The 19,466-nt window shown below is 34.6% G+C and overlaps 1 protein-coding gene across 2 annotated transcripts in view; it reads right to left on the bottom strand.

Annotated features, from left to right (window-relative positions):
- The window catches only part of EPHA6 (EPH receptor A6), an 848,766-nt gene that overhangs the window by 505,302 nt on the left and 323,998 nt on the right, over positions 1-19,466 (bottom strand). For both annotated transcript variants that reach the window (XM_024759215.1, XM_024759217.1), the window contains exon 4: positions 4,965-5,120. In XM_024759215.1, coding sequence (XP_024614983.1) covers positions 4,965-5,120 — 156 coding nt within the window. The remainder of the gene's footprint in view (positions 1-4,964; positions 5,121-19,466) is intronic.

Below are 19,466 nucleotides of genomic sequence, written 5' to 3'. Positions count from 1 at the left end.
ATCCCGTAATGAGTTGGCTAGGTGACTTTGGACCTTAAGAGAGGAGATTGGGATATGGATAAAAATATAGGCATCATCTATTTACAGGTGCTAGTTGAAGCCATGAGATTAAGAACATGTGATGAGAAGAAAGCTAAGAAAGAAGCATGAGAAAAATTAGTATTTAACAGGTGAGCAAAAGAAGAGAAATTATCCACGGTAACAAACACGACGTTCAGAAAATTAAGTGGGTAAAGGGGAGATTGCAAAGTCTCAGAATAAAAGAGAACAAATAGTTTCAAGAAAAAGGAAGAGATCAACAGAGTTAAATGTCATGAATAACAAGACAAAAATGTTTCTAACACAATACGGCAAATAAGATCATTGATGAATTTTTCTTAAACAGTTTATTTTCTTACACAGTTCACACAAAGAAAAACATGATTGCAGGAGAGTGAAGAGCAAAAATCTGAATGTAGTAGAGTAAAAAGAAAATTAAAAGTGTGTGAAGAAGTAGCCATAGCCGATGAAGACTGCTTTTTCAAGGTACTTGTTTTGGGAGAAAAACTATTGGACTGGGAACATTATTTAATGACAGAAGTTTGAGTACACTTACAGGTGGTGAGGAAGGAATAGTGGAAACAAAAAATCAAAAGAGGAAGTTAACAGTAATAGCCCAGCCCAATAGATGGAAGGATTTGATCACCCCTCCACAGCCAATATTTGAGGGGTTAGCTTTGATTATGAGACATCTTTTTCTTAAACTGTAGCCATTTGAAACAACTAAAAATCTTTATGTGTACACCTCATCAAAGAAGATACACTGATGGCAAATAAGCATATGAAAAGATGCCCCGCATCGCACCATCAAGAAAATGTAAATTGAAACAACAATGATGTACCACTACACACCTATTAGAAACAACCAAAATCCAGAACACTGATAACATTAAATGCTGACGAGGATGTGTAGCAACAGGAACTCTCATTCACTGTAGGAATGCAGAATAGTACAGTTTGGTGGTTTCTTACAGAATTAAACATATTCAGCAATCACACTCCTAGGTATTTACTCAAAGGAGTTAAAAACTTATGTCCATCCAAAAACCTGCACATGCATGTTTATAGCAGTTTATTCATAATTGCTGAAAATGGAAAATAATCAAGCTGTCCTTTAATAGGTAAATGGATAAACAAACTGTGGTATATCCAGACAATGAAATATTATTCAGCACTAAAAATAGATGAGCTATCCAGCCTTGAAAAGACATGGAAGAATCCTAACTGCATATTACTAAGGGAAAGAAGCCAATCTGAAATCTTCTACTATATGATTCAAATTATATAACATATATATATATATATATATATATATATATGGATACAGCACAAAATTAAGTGGTTGCCATGAATTGGTAGGAGGAAAGGATGACTATAGGCCCAGAGGATTTTAGGACACTGAAAATCCTGTGTATGATACTATTATGATTGATACATGTCATGACACATTTGTCCAAACCCAAAGAATGTACAACACCAATAGTGAACCCTAGTGTAAACTATAGACTTTGGGTGACTATGATGTGTTAATACAGGTTCATCAAATATAATGTACAATTCTGGTGAAGGATGTTGATAATGGGAAGGCTATGCATGTCTGAGTTGGGAGGAGGGGGGTATATGGGAATTTTCTATACTTTCTCTTAATTTTGTTCTTAACCTAAAACTGCTCTAAAAATAAAATCTTAATGAAAATATTTATGTGATTATATCATATATATGTCTCAAGATTATGAAATTTAAAAAAACACCTATCTCTACTGTGAAAATGCAAAGAAATTATAAAACTCTTAATGGTGAAGTCACATGCTTTGTTGTACCAGAAACTTAAGGGTTGCTGTTGTTTTGATGACAGTGCTAAGGAGCAGGGAAAGATCTCTTGAGGTCCTAGAATCAAATCACTCATATGATTACATACAATACCTATCTAGGGGCTCTTTCCCTACTAGGCCATTTACTAGCCAAATGTCTTAGTTAGTCATTTTCAATATTTTGGTCCTCCATTTTCTTTTAAACCCAAACATTCAAAATCTCCCTGCCCCTGATACCAAGTTTAAAAAAAAAGCTTCCTTTTAAATGCCTGGAAGATTCTCTGAAAGCATAGCTTCAAATGCTAAGTCAAAAACAGCAGAAAGTGATGTGACTGTCTACCTGACACAAATTCTGACCTTTAGATAATATATTATTGGAATAAAGGTGATAAAGAATGGCTTATTCAGAGACACATGATCTAGAAGTTAAGGGAACTTCCATCTATTAAAAATCTATTAGAATTTGGCTATTGTTTATGGTTAATGAAAAACAGAAAGGTTGACTGCTTATTTCATCCTTGGCCTCAAAAGTTCTGTATCTTGGTGAAGTTACCTTGGTCCTCTTAACTCTAACTGTTCAATGACCTCTTGTCTTGCCATTTTCCTGGTTTTTCTTCCCTAACAATCTAATCTTTCAATTTTTAGGAAGTATGATGCTTTGGAGTTTATGGTCCTTGCTTTTTCTGCATATATTATAATAATTGCTAGGGTCTCTCATCTAGTCAGAGTATAATTCAAAAAACTTTACTTAGATATGCATAGAGGTAGAGGACTTACTATATTTTGTGAAAAGGTCTTACAAATTCAGTACGTTATTTCTTTCAATTTGTAGGAATGTAGATGATGGAAGCTGTGAGCCCAGCATAATACTATCAACATAAAGTATTTAACAGCTTGAATACTAACTTATCAAATATTATTTCAAAATGAATTGTGAGAGAAGAGCTTTCTGTATCAACCAATTATATAGCAGCTGCTATGTGCCAGGTATTCTTCTTAGCACTTTTCAAATACTAACTTATTTAATCATTATAAATAACAATAGAATGAGGTAGGTACTGTTATTAACACTAAGAATGGTGCAACAGAGGTTAAAGGGTTAAATAATTTGCCCAAGGCTACATAGTTAGTAAGTACCAAAGCCAAGGTTTACACTCAGATAATTTGACTCTAAAAGATGGTGAACTTACTAGCACACCATGCTAAGTTTTTGCTAAAACAAGGAAAAGAAGTTCTCAAGGAAGTAGCAGAGAGAAGCCTTGAGAGGGGATTTTCCTGTGGCTGGATGAGGGGAGATCTGACAAAAGTTTTCACCTTCCTTTGGAGTTCTCTCTTTTAATCTCTATGGCAATACAGCATGCTGTTCCCTGTCTAAAGCTCTGCTCAGCGATGACCAGAATTAAACCTCTCTGCTTCCACTTGGCACAGTTAAAGCAGGCTAGCATAATTGCAAACATAACTTACAATACCAAGCATAAAAAAGTTTTTTTAAAGAGAGAAAATCCGAGAAACATAAAATATTAAGCTAATAAGTACACATATCAGATTCAACAATGACTGAGGTTCATAGACCTTATTACATCCCATATTTATTTCCTTAATAGTTTCTCACTCCAAAGAACTAAACCTCCCCAACTACCTACTCTGTCACCTCATTGAAGGGTTATATTGATGGGAAACAATTTATTCCTTCATTTTGTCAATCGTCTATTTATGGCCTTCTAAGAAAATAAAAAGAGCAGATTCTTCTCTATCACTCTCCTCGGAAGTCCATTTAGTTTCTGATGTAGGTTTTCAGGGATTCTTGCCTGGAACAACTGTAGCCATTGGAAACACTACCATCTACCTAAGCTGGAGCATGTTGTCCACAATATAATATAATAATATACAGCAATTGTGCAAAAAGGATTACATATAAATAGTAATAGAAATCTTTTCCTGTTCAAAACTATTTCCACAATTAGGTGAGAAATTATATTTAGAATTTTGCTTTTCCTACTTATAAACTTAGAATGCATTACTAGAAAAAAATAATATCCAGGTAGCAATTTCTCAGGCTACAATTTTTTGAAGAAAGTAGTCACTCAGCACTTAAGAGTCAGAAAACAAAAATTACATCTACTAATGAATGTGTTGTATTTTTATTAAATGTATTCTATAAAATATTTTGCATTTTATAAGTCTGTAGTAGTGTATACAAATCTATAAACTGCATCAGTTAAAATAATGGAACATCTCCACTGTCTCTAAGGAATATGTGGCAGTACATAATTTTCTATCCATTTTTGCCAGTATGGAATTACATAAGATAAGCAACATTTTGGCACCAAATCATCAACAAGAAGGCAAATTTTCACTGTATCTTATTGATGTATTTAACAAGACTTTTATAACTAAGAGGTGACACTTTACTTTTGCATACCTTAGCAATGCATCAATATATTCACTTTAATTTTTATAGTGTACAGATAATTTATGACACTTTAATAATAGGAGAATACAAATAATTTAAAATTCTTGGTGCATGCATTAAAATGACCTTCCCATTTAGATTTAATATTCTATTGGTTCCAACCCCAAAATTAGAAAGTGAGAAGTGAAATGTGGACAAACTCAAAAATATCTTCCTTTAAAGACAAATGTCAAGGAAAACTCAAACTTTTCTATATAACGATAGCACAATGACTTTCAAAGTTCCATATTGAAGCTCCCACACACAGCAAACTTGATGGTCCTAAACTGATGTGCCTTCAAAAGTTCAAGGGTTGAAACAAAAAACAGTTTTGCTTATAGAGCCTCAAAAAGCCTTAAACTGCTTTAACCTCCTAAGGACAGATTATGCCTAGGAAAAATTTGCAGGGTCTCAAAATCCAGGTTGGTATATGCATGTCAGTGATCAATGTGGTTTTTGAGGAATAAATACATTCTTTGCAAGCAGCTGAAAAGCAATTATGCTAAGAAAGACAGAGAAACTTTTTACTTGACTATTATCAAAGACAAATAGCCTAGATGGCATAGGATTTTGCATAGTCACTTTTTTTTTGTTTTAATTTAGAATAAAAAGACCAAAAGGGTTGGAAACAGGATTTTCAAATAAAAAATGGACAGACTTACTGGTACATGCCATGGAAGGTGGGTCCTGTTCAGCTCGAAAGTAACCCTTTTCACACTGACAGACAGAAGTTGCTTCCATGTAGGTTAAACTGTGTGGAGGACATTTAGAACACTTTGTGTTGCCAGCAAATGCTTTATAGAATCCTGGTCTGCAAGCTGTGAACATAGGAAAAATAATATTTTTTATTATCGCTTATTTTATTTGTATGTGTACAACATATTTTAACTTATACGCACTTTGGATGTCAGAGTTCAGTTCACACATACACAGAAAAGTCAATACATGCTAATATTAATGAATGAAATTAGTAATTTAAAATAAGTTACCCAATGGGGACTTCATATTTTAGCTGAGGTTGCTACTTTTAAAAGGCATACTTGAAACAAAAATATGCAAAATAACAGTGCTTACCAATGTATGGGAATGCCCACATTAAGGGAGACAATTGTGTAGCTCTGGGAGATGGCATTAAATAACATTGAATCACACCCTTTAAAACTGATTTCCATTCCATTTCTCCCTCAGCTCTTCTGAGTATTTAAGGAGAAAGTCCCAGGGTAGTGTGGGTATATCTTTAACATCTTCCTTACAGGCTAAATATTTTTTGAACAAAATGAGAGCTGGCCTTAGACTCAGATTGTAGCAGGACATAGCTATAGTTTGATAACACTGCTTCATTTTTATCAAGATCATTTTTTATTTTTCTGTGGCAAACAATTTTCTATTTATTATATTGAAATAAATTCATTTAAAAATTTAATTTTAAAAGTGGGTAGACAAAATATCAAGTAAATAAGGTATATTTGTTACGCACATATGACAAAAATCATGAAAACTGTAGGCTAATGACTAAATTTTTACAAAACATAGTGAAAATGAAATGTAAGTGACTAAAGTTATGCTATCAAATGTTTCACTGAACCTCATTTTCTATTCACGTAAATCCATGTTGTCATTTTCACTGAACATTTTCATAGGAATGGAAGTCCTACAAAAAAGGATCCTATGATAAGCTACACATCTGGGGTCCTGAATGGTGGGGGGTTTAATTGTTTCTAGTCTCAAAGAAATGACTGATGGCCACTTTCTAAATTAAAACTGTTATACAAAATAAAAGAAGTGTAATTTTCCAGTGACAAATATTATGTTAAAAAATATTTTAACAAGCTATGTATTTTAACTCAACACATTTTCACAAAATGTTCTGTGTAAAAATAAACAAGAATCTTAATTTAACAATAATGAATCTATGAGTAAGGCTTCTGCTTATATATTCAGGAAGGAAAAAAAATAGTTGAAATCTGATACATATTTTATATTTAGAGCACATTCCAATTAAAACTAGCCACATTTCAAGCATGCAGTAACCTCATGTGGCTGGCTAGTGGCTACCGTATTGGATAGTGCAGTTTTGAACACAGAAATCTGTTCATTACATCTCCTTGTATAAAAATCTTTGATGACTTCCCATCATCTTTACATTAAAGTTTAAAATACTTACCTTGGATTACAAGTTTACCCATGGCTTGCCTACAGTTCACCCATGGCTTCACCCTGCCTACAGTTCCAACCACATCGGATAAAGCTGCTTCCCTCTCAAACTCCCTCTGTTAAGGCTTTGCCCTTCTACTGTCTATTCTCAACTCAGCAGGCAGTGATCTTAGAAAATACATCAGATCATTTTATCACTGGGCTCTGGGCCTTCCAATGGCTTTCCACTCTCCTAGAGTAAATCCAACTGCCCTATTAATTGCCTACCACGCATTGCATGATTTTGCTCCCCATCCATTCCCTGTGACCCTGCTTTGCATCTTTTACCTCTTTTTTTGTATCAAGCAGTCTGCTCCAGCCACACTGGTATCCTTCAGAATCTTGGGCATCCAAAGCATTCTCCTGCCATTGGGCCTTTAGTACTTGCTCTTATCCAGCTGTCTGTATGGTTTTCTACCTCCCTTACATCAGGTCTTTTTTCAAACATTACCGTATTAATAAAGCCTTCCCCGATTCCCCTTTTTATATTGCAACTCCTGCTACATCCTACCCGAGTAATCCATATTACCCTCCATTCTTATTCCTGTCTTCAAAGAACTTAACAACATCTGACACTCGATATGTTTAATTTTTTAAGCCATTTCCCCTTAAAATGTATGCTCTATGAGGGTAGAGATTTTTTTTTTGTCTGTTTTGTTTACTGAAGTGTTTCCAGGGCCTAGAACAGTATCAGGCATTACTTGGCCCTCAATGAGTATTTGGTAAATGAATGAATGAATGAATGAATTGCTGAGGGACTCCATTAATTTCTGAGTTTACTCTGCTCTTTGTTCTGCTTTGAGCCTTTTCCTCTGTTGAACAATCTCTTCTCTCTATCCCCACCCTACGACCCACTCATCTTGCTGACTCCTAGTCAACTTTCAAGTCTCACTTCTTTTAGAAAGCTCTACCTGGGCTTCCCTGGTGGCACAGTGGTTGGGAGTCCACCTGCCGATGTAGGGGACGTGGGTTCGTGCCCCGGTCCGGGAGGATCCCACATGTTGCAGAGCGGCTGGGCCCATGAGCCATGGCCGCTGAGCCTGTGCATCCGGACCCTGTGCTCCACAATGGGAGAGGCCACAACAGTGAGAGGCCCGCGTACCGCAAAAAAAAAAAAAAAAGAAAGAAAGCTCTACCTGACTCCCTAGACTAGTTTCTCTAAGCACCTGTGACTTTTCCATGTTAGTAATCCCTTGGCAGTTATTTGTTTAATGGCTGTAAGTGCCACAAGGACAGTTTGGCACAGTGCTTGTCATAAAGTCGGTGCTTGGTACTTATTTGTTTTATTGAATTGGACAGCATGTGAGTACTTTGCTAATTAAATTCCTGCAGAAGATAATGCGTGTCTACTCAGTGCATGTTCTGATCATGGCATAATTCATCTCACTACAAATTTATAGATTTTTTTTGGCTTGTTGCATTACTCTAAGTAAGGGATGGAAGCAGGTAGTAAAAATCTTGAAACTGATTCAACTACAACTCAAGAATGATTATTTTAATATTCCAATTGAAACAAAATCTTTCCAATTAAAATTACTATCATGTGAATTTTTTTTTTTTTTTTGCCTACTGAACTACAAATACAAATTGGATATTGTTGCAGCAACTCTCAAGTCTATCCCTGATTTCAAATGCTTGTTAACTCAAAATTGCCCTTGAAAACCTTAAAATTTTGAACTTATAAAATATATTTGGATTCTTAAATTACTAACTTATTTTAATATTAGGGTTTAGTCTACAATTTCATTTAAACATTAATGATGATGCTGTTAAAATGTTAGAAAACCACTGTTGTAGGCAGTAACATTCTTCTTATATAGCACACATTAATGGTATACAGCATGCACTTCTGTTTTTAGCCTGAATCATATTATACAACTACTTGATCATGTTATCACCTCAACTTCTTGTAACTGCCACAAGCCAGACACGGGCCTTACCATTCTTACATCTACAATGCTTTAGCATATTTTGAGTATATATTTAAGCTTTTATAAATGCCTGAAAAGTTGAATGAGTGAATAAATAAGTGATTAATTCACTAATGTCTAATATGAGATTACTATAATTGTAAATAGACTGAGCATGCTGTATATCTTTTAGTTAGTACTTTTAGGTTTTGTTTGTATTTGTTAAAAATGGGATATCAGTCCCTACATCTTGAGAACTTTTAAATTACCTTCTTGTACATCCCTTCTTTCTCTACCACTTCCTTATTTCTCTGTTTATAGGGTATGTGAACTTCATTTCCAAAAAACAAACCACCCAAAATAAGAATGTTTCCCAACATATATCAATACTGCACATGGAAAGTAAAATATTATCTGATTCAGTGGTTTCTAATGTTTTCTTTTAGAAGGAGCTATTCAGATATCGACTTTCAGATTAAACCTTCATTTTAGTACCTCTCAATTTCTCTATATTTCTATATTCAAAACATTCATGACTATATATATATACATATATATATATGAGATCATAACATGTATGTTCTTTTTGTAAGAACATTTACTTTAAAATGTCATTTAGAAATCTGGCTTATTACCACCTTTTCTTCCTTCTTTCCTCTTCAAATATCATTTTCCTAAAATGTCGACACACCGCTGTGTAGATATATGTTTACATATTTATGAACAGAAGGATTTAATGTTATTGATTTTTCAATATTGAGATAATATCAATAAACTTTAGATTGTTTTCATCAATTATCAATTATAACATGGAAATCTCTCCAGGTCAGTGGTTGTAGTTAAGTCACTGTGATATATTTGTAGTATATGTGTCAACAATCTCCCAGTTGGAAGAAATACTTTATAAACTATGCTGCAGTAAACATCCCCATGATGATACTTATATTTCAGTTCCCAAGAGTAGGCACTCTGGGCCAGGGTATGTTTATTATTTGTTTTAACACGTATTTCCATGTTACATTCCTAAACATTTCTAAAACACACAATAATGTAAGTGAGCACCCTAATCTTTCACCCTGCTAATCCCTATAATTAATGTTAGTCACTCTTTTACCTTTTGACAATATGTGGAGTTAAATATTATTACTTTAATTGAAGTTTCCTAATTGCCACTAACGCGCCACATTTTTTTTCTTATTTTTATTGGTCATTTGTTTATACTTTTCTATGAATTGCCTTTTATATCTTTTGTTCTTTTTCTATTGGTTGCTTATCTTCTATTAATTTATTGGGTTGGCCAAAAAGTTCATTCAGGTTTTTCCATAACATCTTACAGAAAAACCTGAATGAAATTTTTGGCCAACCCAATATAAGTGCTATTTATTAGCAATATTAATTTTATATTTGTCATTTTTGTTATATATATTTTTGTATCAATTTTCTAATAATGTGCATAAAAGTCACATTCACAATAGCATAAAAAACAGTAAAATACTTAGGCATAAATTTAATCAAGGAAGTGAAAGACCTGTACAAAGAAAACTACAATATTTTGATAAAGAAATTGAAGAGAATACAAAACAATGGAAAGATACCCCATGTTCATGGATTGGAAGAATTAATATTGTTAAAATGTCCACACTATGTGAAAGCAACTAAAGATTCAATGCAATTCCTATCAAAATTCCAATGGCATTTTTCATAGAAATATAAAAAACAATCCTAAAATTTATGGAATCACAAAAGACCCCAACAGTCAAAGCAATTCTGAGAAAGAATAACAATGCTAGAGGCATCACACTTCCTGATTTCAAACTATACTACAAAGTTATGTGAATGGAAACAGTATGGTACCAACATAAAAATACACACATAGGCCACTAGAACAGAATAGAGGGCTCCAAAATAAACTCCTACATAAACAATCAAATATATAGGTCAAGGGAGCTAAAAATACTCAATGGCAAAAGGATAGTCTCTTCAATAAATGATGTATAACAACATACAGAAAAGTGAACTTGACCAGACACCACTCACAAAAATTAACTCAAAATGAATTAGAAACTTAAACATAAAACCTGAAACTGTAAAACTTCTAGAAGAAAACATAGTGGAAAAGCTCCTTGATATAGGTCTTGGCAATGATTTTTTTAGAATATGACAGCAAAAGCACCAGCAACGAAAGCAAAAATAAACAGTGGGACTACATAAAACTAAAGAGCTTCAGCACAGCCAAAAAACAATAAAAATAATGAAAAGGCAACCTATAGAATGGGGCAAAATATTTGCAAACCATATATCTGATATATCTGATAAATATAAAATATATAAAGAACTCACACAACTCAATAACAACAAAAGCAACAACAATCAAAAACATACAGTTAAATAAAAAATAGAGGAACTGAACAGACATTTCTTTAAAGAAGACAAATGTCCAACAGGTACATGAATGCTCAATATCACTAGTCATCAGGGAAATGTAAATGAAAACCACAAGGATATATCACCTCATGAGTGTTAGAATGGCAGTTATCAAGAAGACAAGAGATACATGATGGCTAGGATGTAAAGAAAAGGGAACCCTTGTGTACTGCTTGTGGGAATGCAAGTTGGTGCAGCCAATATGGAAAACTGTATGGATGTTCCTCGGAAAATTAAAAATAGAGCTACCATGTAACCCAGCAATCTGTTTCTGGGTATACATCCAAAGGAAATAAAAACAGGATATGAAAAAGTTATCTACACTTCCATGTCCATTACAGCATTATTCTCAATAGCCAAGATATGGAAAAAATCTGTGTGCATCAACAGATGAATGGATAAAGAAGATCTACAGTGATCCTACATTTTAGTTGAAAGTGATGCTACCACTTTGGGGGACTATTTGGCAGTATCTACTATAGAGGAACATACACATATCTTCTGACAATTCCATTCCTTGGCATTTACCCAACAGAACAGTACAAAGTGAAAGTAGCTTCTCTTCCTACAGGCAGTCATACCAAGTTCCATTGCTAAGTGAGCTGCCACTTCTTCATTTGATTTTCATTTTCTGCAATTTTGTTGACATGTTGACCTTTCTCACGTGATGTATTTTCTTCTCCCTTACTTTGCCCTTGTTAGTGTAAACCTTCTATATTCTCTTACTCATTTTGGTGAAGTTTCCTGAGGAAATGGAGTTAAATCTATATGTTCAATCAACTATGTTTAAAGAATTTTAGACTTTACTAAATTTCTAATCATATAATTGGAGTGAGTATATTTAATTGAGAATAAGAAAATTACAAACAAATTATTTATGATATATATGAAATGATTTTTAAATTTTCTGGTGTCATGTACTTATAATAAAAGTAGCAAGAATGCTAGAAAAATAAATACAGGGCTTCTCTGGTGGGGCAGTGGTTAAGAATCTGCCTGCCAATGCAGGGGACACAGGTTTGAGCCCTAGTCTGGGAAGATCCCACATGCCGCGGAGCAACTAAGCCTGCGCTCTACAGCCCGCGCGCCACAACTACTGAAGCCCGCATGCCTAGAGCCCGTGCTGCGCAACAAAAGAAGCCACCGCAATGAGAAGCCTGTGCACCACAACGAAGAGTAGCTCCTGCTTGCCACAACTAGAAGATGCCCGCACGCAGGAATGAAGAGACGACGCAGCCAAAAATAAGAAATAAATAAAATTAAATAAAAAGAAAAACAAATACAATGTAATTTGGTAGTGGGGATCTATAAAATGTAAAATATATAAATATTTTCATCAAATTACATAATAAATAATCTAAGTTAAAACAGTTTTCTATTTCAAAAAATACATTTATGATTTGAGGAACTTTAAGTGGTTGCCTAAAATAATGATAAAAGATGGGTTATACGTTAAAAAGTACAAAGTAGTTTTTATAGAAAAGCATGTATTAAAGGCACATACATGAGTATAGTTATTGAAATACCACAAATATTAATGAAGTACATATCTTGCCATATAATTTCCCCTATCAATGTTTGTAATTTCATTGTCCTCAGAAAATTAAAGTCTCTGGGTATTGACTGGAATACAGTTGGAAAGTATTTTTATACACACACACACACACACACACACACAGATTTATGTCTGCTAAAACAAAATCAAGAAATGTGTGACCTGTTCTACACATACTTTATTTTAAAAATTGAATTGTTAGGCTATATACTGCTAGCAATGTTTTTTTAAGTTTCTCTTTATTATCAGAGAACTTTAAGACAAAGGACCATGATAAATCCCAGTTGTTATATCAGGCTGTGCAGTTCTCATCAGCTGATGAAATACTGAACTGTGTGTTGTCTGACAGGAACTGATATTAATATAATTGTCTGCTTTTCCCTCATAGATGCTCAACAGTCTGTAAGTTTAGATAAACCTGAATGACTTATCAGTAAAATATGTGATGTGCATCATTTCTCAAAACATTAGAACTCAGGAAATTTAATAAACTGGGATAGGCAGTATCATTACTGTTTCCCTAGATATTGTTCTACAATTATAGAAATTAAAATGTGCTGTCATGTAAGTAGAGAAGGCAGAGAAGATTGGAGAATTGAAAAATAAAAAGGAAAAAACCCTAAAACTTAAGGGTAAATAAGTATAAATATTTTCTTTTTTCAGAAAAACCTATTAATAACTTACCAAAGGAAAATCTCAAGGCCAAATACAAGTTTATTAATAATAAACTGTGGATTGTGCTTCAAAATATTCAACCTAATTTTCCTTGCAGGGGAGCTACTATGAAGTCCTCATGAAGGTAATGTATATAAAAGTGTCCTGTTATGAATTCTAATTTCTTACTTCCACCAGAGAAATGTTAAAGTAGACTTTCTCTTGAATAAGCAAATTAAAAAAAAAAAATCAGACCTACCTACAAAAATATACTGTAGGTTACATGACTTTCATCCTAAAGAATCAGAGGAAAGGACTCCGAAAAGTATGGAATACCACATCCTTTTTCACCTGTTTATCTGTTAACTCTGGGCACAATACCCCCTATCTGAGGACTCTGAAAAGTAAGTAGAAGCAGGCATACTGGAAAATACCAAAATTCGTAGTACTACCTAGCTGGCAACGAATTTGCCATCCTTCCCTCCCTCCCACTTTCCTCTTTTCCCCAGTGCTTGGGGCTGGAGCCTGGACTGAATGGACTGGAAACCTGGAAATGGCCACCAGGTCACAGTCAGAGCTCTAGCTCACTTTAGCTCTGGAAGTGGGAAATGGAATTCCTAATGCTCAGGAGAGAATGTGGAAATCCCTTCTCTCTTTTTTTGTTTCTTTCTTTCTCTCTCTCTCTCTCTTTTTTTTTTTTCTCCTGTTCTCTCATGCCCAACCCTCAAGTAATCATGCGGTAGACTGGTGGTGGTGGTCAGTAATGGGAGCCCACAGGAGCCAAAACTCTCAAGAAATAAAAAACTTCCTCTTCCTTCACTGAAGCTGTGGTTCTGAGAGGGTAGAATCCCACTGCATTTCTTTTTCTCTCTGTCCTCCTCTCACTTGGTCCTGGATGTAGATCCAGTTGCAGAAGTGCACAGCAGAGTGGAACAAATAAAGCCCCAGCTGTCTTTCTAGACAAAGGACCTTAAAGAGGAGTCATAGAGATTCAGAAAGTACTGGGAAGAATATGGAGAGACAGGAGCTCAGGAAAGCAATTCCACACACTTGTTTATAAACTCCTGGGCTTGCTCCCAAACTGCACATCCTTGGAACTGATTCTATTTAACATATCAAAGACTTTGATAACTGAACCAAAAGACTACCACCCAGGTCTCAGACAAACAGTTTTAAATTTTTGGTTAGGTAAAAGAGAGGACACCAACCTAGAAGATATATACTGTTTTTTGTTTGTTTGTTTTCTTACTATGTGACACAAAAACTTATAAACAGGGATATATACTGGCAAACCCAGGTAAGTTGCCATTAACAAGCATAAAGTGGATCTACTAGATCTTAGTTTTACCTTCCACCATTTTTTCTCATTCACAGATTCATGATTTATACGTTAAAGATAATTTTCAAAAAGTGCTTTTATCAGAGAGATGGACAAGTGTCAACAACAGAGCATTACTTGGAATATAATGTCAGAAATACTTTAGGAGTCTGAGGCTGGTGACATGCAAAATTAAAATTCTAAAGGTGTCTCTAGTGTGAGAGTAAGGTCAGTGTTTTTATTCTGAGGTTAAGATAGGGTATGGAGACCAAAGGTTTATATTAGCAGTTTTTAGGATTAGACACCTTTTTCATTTTTATTACCAGTTTGAATACAATCTGGTAATAATAATGGCACAACATAAAAAGCTACCATATTTTTTTCTAAAAATACAGATCACTTTTTAACTGTTCTATCATTCATTTCCTAATGCTATTTTTGTTAACTTTGGTGCTCCTAGGTATATTTTAGTCAACCAAACTTAAGCCTGCATTAATACTACTTCCTTCCTATTTAACAGTCCTTTTAAAAAGTGTGCTTGTTGAGTTTATCATATTTTCAGGTATTTTGAAATGAGATGCTATTTAACTTTTGAGGCCCTCATCAGAGATTCTTATTCCTATTTCACTATTTTTTCTAGACATCCAGTAATGACAGTTTCCAACTTTGTCTTTCATTATTCCTTTTTTGCATATTCCTTAAGTCAGAGTAAATTTACTTTTCCGAATAAGTAAAACCATTGCCAAAGAGAAAACACCCCTTGATTCACTGTACTATGTATTAGTAATAACACCTACAGCAAAACCATTTATAATCATTGAGCATTCGGAATGAGTCAGATGCTGTGCAAAGCACTTTCTCTACAGTTTTTTAGTTATTCTTACAAAAATTAGCTACAAAGGATATGGCCTTTGGAACTAGATTACATGGCTTTGAGCTCTGCTTCTGTATTTTACTAACCCTTCACTTCAGGCAACTTATTTTTCTGTGCATCATTTTTCTCATCTGTAAAATGGTGCACCTAACTGAGAGCTTGTTGTGAGGATTTAATTAATTAATACATGTAAAGTGATCAGAAGCGTGCCTAGCATATTATTATGAAGATGAGGAAACTGAAGTTAAGCGATATAAAGTAAATTTCTATGACAGATTGCGTTTTCCAAAAATGGCTCCAACAGTATTTCCCACCCTACACTGGCTTCTACGTCTCATAGATACTCTTTCCCATAGAGAGCTCAGTTTTATATTCCCTCCTCTTAATCTGGGTGTGTTTGTAATTACAGTGAGTTCCTTTGGAATGGTTACTTTTAGAAGCTAGTCACCAGGCCAAGGGGAAGCTCAAGCAGCCATGAAGAGGCCCAGGTGGAGAACTTAGGCCTTTGGTGCATGGCTGTGGCTGAGCTCCCAGCTGACAGCCATCACCACCCTGTCAGCCAGGTAAGTGAGCTACCTGGGATGTAGATTCTCCAGGCCCTAGTGAAGCTGCCCCCAAGTTTGGGGGGCACTTTCTTATGTAGATCTGAGAACCTGGAACACTTGCTGAAGGTCATATGGTAGAAGAGCCAAAAATTAAGGCTTAGCTCCATTCCTATCCATAATCTGAGTTCTCACCATAGAGTAAGTTAGGTACCCATCGTATTTGGAACAGCATGCCTACTTTGTTATCTAGAGCAGTGAAGGATTGAACCACAACTTTTAAAGGACAACTGGTGATGGTATTTGGATTATAAATAACTGTTGTAATGAAAAAATACTCTTTTGTGGGATTTAATTGACAGAGATAGCTTTAACTGATAGTTTCTTGTTCTCTTAGAAACTCTTCTTTTGTGTAAGAAGCAAAATAAATATAATTTTATTCAGACCATTAGAAATAAAAATGTATTCCACAACACTTACTTCATAAAAAATGTTTTATGTATATATATCCCCTCATTTTATGGAAAAAGTAAGCAAGACGTTTTATCTTCCAACGTAGAATTGAAGAATAGACTCATCATAAAATGGCTTGTGTGCATGATTTCAACATTTTGACCAAACTCACTCATCACTGCTCAAAGTCTCATATACTCTGACACCTCAGTAAAGTTTGACAACCATATCTTCTGCTGGCTTAGCAAGAAACTTACAATGCATTCTTTAATCTGACAATTGTGAATGTCCTGCTGTCATGTATTCACGGGCCTAGCCGCTCCGCGGCATGTGGGATATTCCCGGACCGGGGCATGAACCCGTGTCCCCTGCATCGGCAGGCGGACTCTCAACAACTGCGCCACCAGGGAAGCCCTGTAAAATTTTTAATCAAAGTATAGTTCACTTAAAACATATTAGTTTCAGGTTTACAACATGGTGATTAGATATTTTTATAGATTATACTCCATATAAAGTTAAATATTGGCCATATTGACTGTACTGTACATTACATCATTGTATTTTATTTTATACCTAGAATTTTGTACCCCTTAATCCCCTTCCCTTACTTTTCCTGTTCTCCCTTTCCTCCCCCAACTGGTAACCACTAGTTTGTTCTCTGTATCTGTGAGTGTGTTTCTGTTTTGTTATATACATTTATTGGTTTTATTTTTTAGATTCCACATATAAGTGAAAACATACAATATTTGTCTTTAAATCTCTGACTTCTTTCACTAAGCATAATACTTTCAAGGTCCATACATGTTGTTGCAAATGGCAAAATTTCATTCTTTTTAATGGCTGAGTAATATTCCAATATATATCGACCACATCTTCTTTATCCACTCACCTATGGATGGGCACTTAGGTTGCTTCCATATCTTGGCAATCATAAATAATGTTGCTATGAATACTGGGGTAGATATATCATTTCAAATTAATGTTTATATTTTCTTCAGATATATACCAAGGACTAGAATTACTGGACCATATGGTAGTACTATTTTTAATTTTTGAGGAATTCCATAGTGTCTATGCCAATTTACATTTCCACAAACAATGTACTCCATACCCTTGCCAACACTTGTTATTTCTTGTCTTTTAGACAACAGCCATTCTGACAGGTGTAAGTTGATGTCTCATTGTGATTTGATTTGCATTTCCCTAATGATTAATGATGTTGAGCATCTCTTCATGTGCCTGTTGGCCATCTGTATGCCTTCTTTGGAAAAATGTCTATTTAGGTCCTCTGCCTATTTTTCAACTGGGTTTTTGAGTAGTACACATTTTGTATATATTTTGTATATTAACCCCTTAACAGACATATTTGCAAATATCTTCTCTCATTCAGTATGTTGTCTTTTTATTTTGTTGATGGTTTCCTTCATTTTACAAAAGCTTCTTAGTTTGAATAGCAGAATAACTGAGGCAGAAGAATGGATAAGTGACTGGGAAGATAAAATAGTGGAAATAACTACTGCAGAGCAGAATAAAGAAAAAAGAATGAGAAGAATTGAGGAGAGTCTCAGAGACCTCTGGGACAACATTAAACACACCAACATTCAAATTATAGGGGTTCCAGAGGAAGAAGAGAAAAACAAAAGGGACTGAGAAAATATTTGAAGAGATTATAGTTGAAAACTTCCCTAATATGGGAAAGGAAATAGTTAATCAAGTCCAGGAAGCACAGAGAGTCCCATACAGGATAAATCCAAGGATAGACATGCCAAGACACATATTAATCAAACTATCAAAAATTAAATACAAAGAAAAAACATTAAAAGCACTGAGGGAAAGACAACAAATAACATACAAGGGAATCCCCATAAGGTTAACAGCTGATCTTTCAGCAGAAACTCTGCAAGCCACAACAGAGTAGCAGGACATATTTAAAGTGATGAAAGGGAAAAACCTACAACCAAGATTACTCTACCCAGCAAGGATCTCATTAAGGTTTGACAGAGAAATAATAAACCTTTACAGACAAGCAAAAGCTAAGAGAATTCAGCACCACCAAACCAGCTTTAAAACAAGTTAACATGGTGATTAGATATTTTTATAGATTATACTCCATATAAAGTTAAATATTGGCCATATTGACTGTACTGTACATTACATCATTGTATTTTATTTTATACCTAGAATTTTGTACCCCTTAATCCCCTTCCCTTACTTTTCCTGTTCTCCCTTTCCTCCCCCAACTGGTAACCACTAGTTTGTTCTCTGTATCTGTGAGTGTGTTTCTGTTTTGTTATATACATTTATTGGTTTTATTTTTTAGATTCCACATATAAGTGAAAACATACAATATTTGTCTTTAAATCTCTGACTTCTTTCACTAAGCATAATACTTTCAAGGTCCATACATGTTGTTGCAAATGGCAAAATTTCATTCTTTTTAATGGCTGAGGAATATTCCAATATATATCGACCACATCTTCTTTATCCACTCACCTATGGATGGGCACTTAGGTTGCTTCCATATCTTGGCAATCATAAATAATGTTGCTATGAATACTGGGGTAGATATATCATTTCAAATTAATGTTTATATTTTCTTCAGATATATACCAAGGACTAGAATTACTGGACCATATGGTAGTACTATTTTTAATTTTTGAGGAATTCCATAGTGTCTATGCCAATTTACATTTCCACAAACAATGTACTCCATACCCTTGCCAACACTTGTTATTTCTTGTCTTTTAGACAACAGCCATTCTGACAGGTGTAAGTTGATGTCTCATTGTGATTTGATTTGCATTTCCCTAATGATTAATGATGTTGAGCATCTCTTCATGTGCCTGTTGGCCATCTGTATGCCTTCTTTGGAAAAATGTCTATTTAGGTCCTCTGCCTATTTTTCAACTGGGTTTTTGAGTAGTACACATTTTGTATATATTTTGTATATTAACCCCTTAACAGACATATTTGCAAATATCTTCTCTCATTCAGTATGTTGTCTTTTTATTTTGTTGATGGTTTCCTTCATTTTACAAAAGCTTCTTAGTTTGAATAGCAGAATAACTGAGGCAGAAGAATGGATAAGTCACTGGGAAGATAAAATAGTGGAAATAACTACTGCAGAGCAGAATAAAGAAAAAAGAATGAGAAGAATTGAGGAGAGTCTCAGAGACCTCTGGGACAACATTAAACACACCAACATTCAAATTATAGGGGTTCCAGAGGAAGAAGAGAAAAA

This window comes from Neophocaena asiaeorientalis, unplaced genomic scaffold, assembly GCF_003031525.2.
Source record: "Neophocaena asiaeorientalis asiaeorientalis breed wild unplaced genomic scaffold, Neophocaena_asiaeorientalis_V1.1 scaffold197, whole genome shotgun sequence".
Lineage (NCBI taxonomy): Eukaryota > Metazoa > Chordata > Mammalia > Artiodactyla > Phocoenidae > Neophocaena > Neophocaena asiaeorientalis.
The sequence above is the reverse complement of the archived record's forward strand: the minus strand, read 5'-3'. Positions and strand labels throughout refer to the sequence as shown.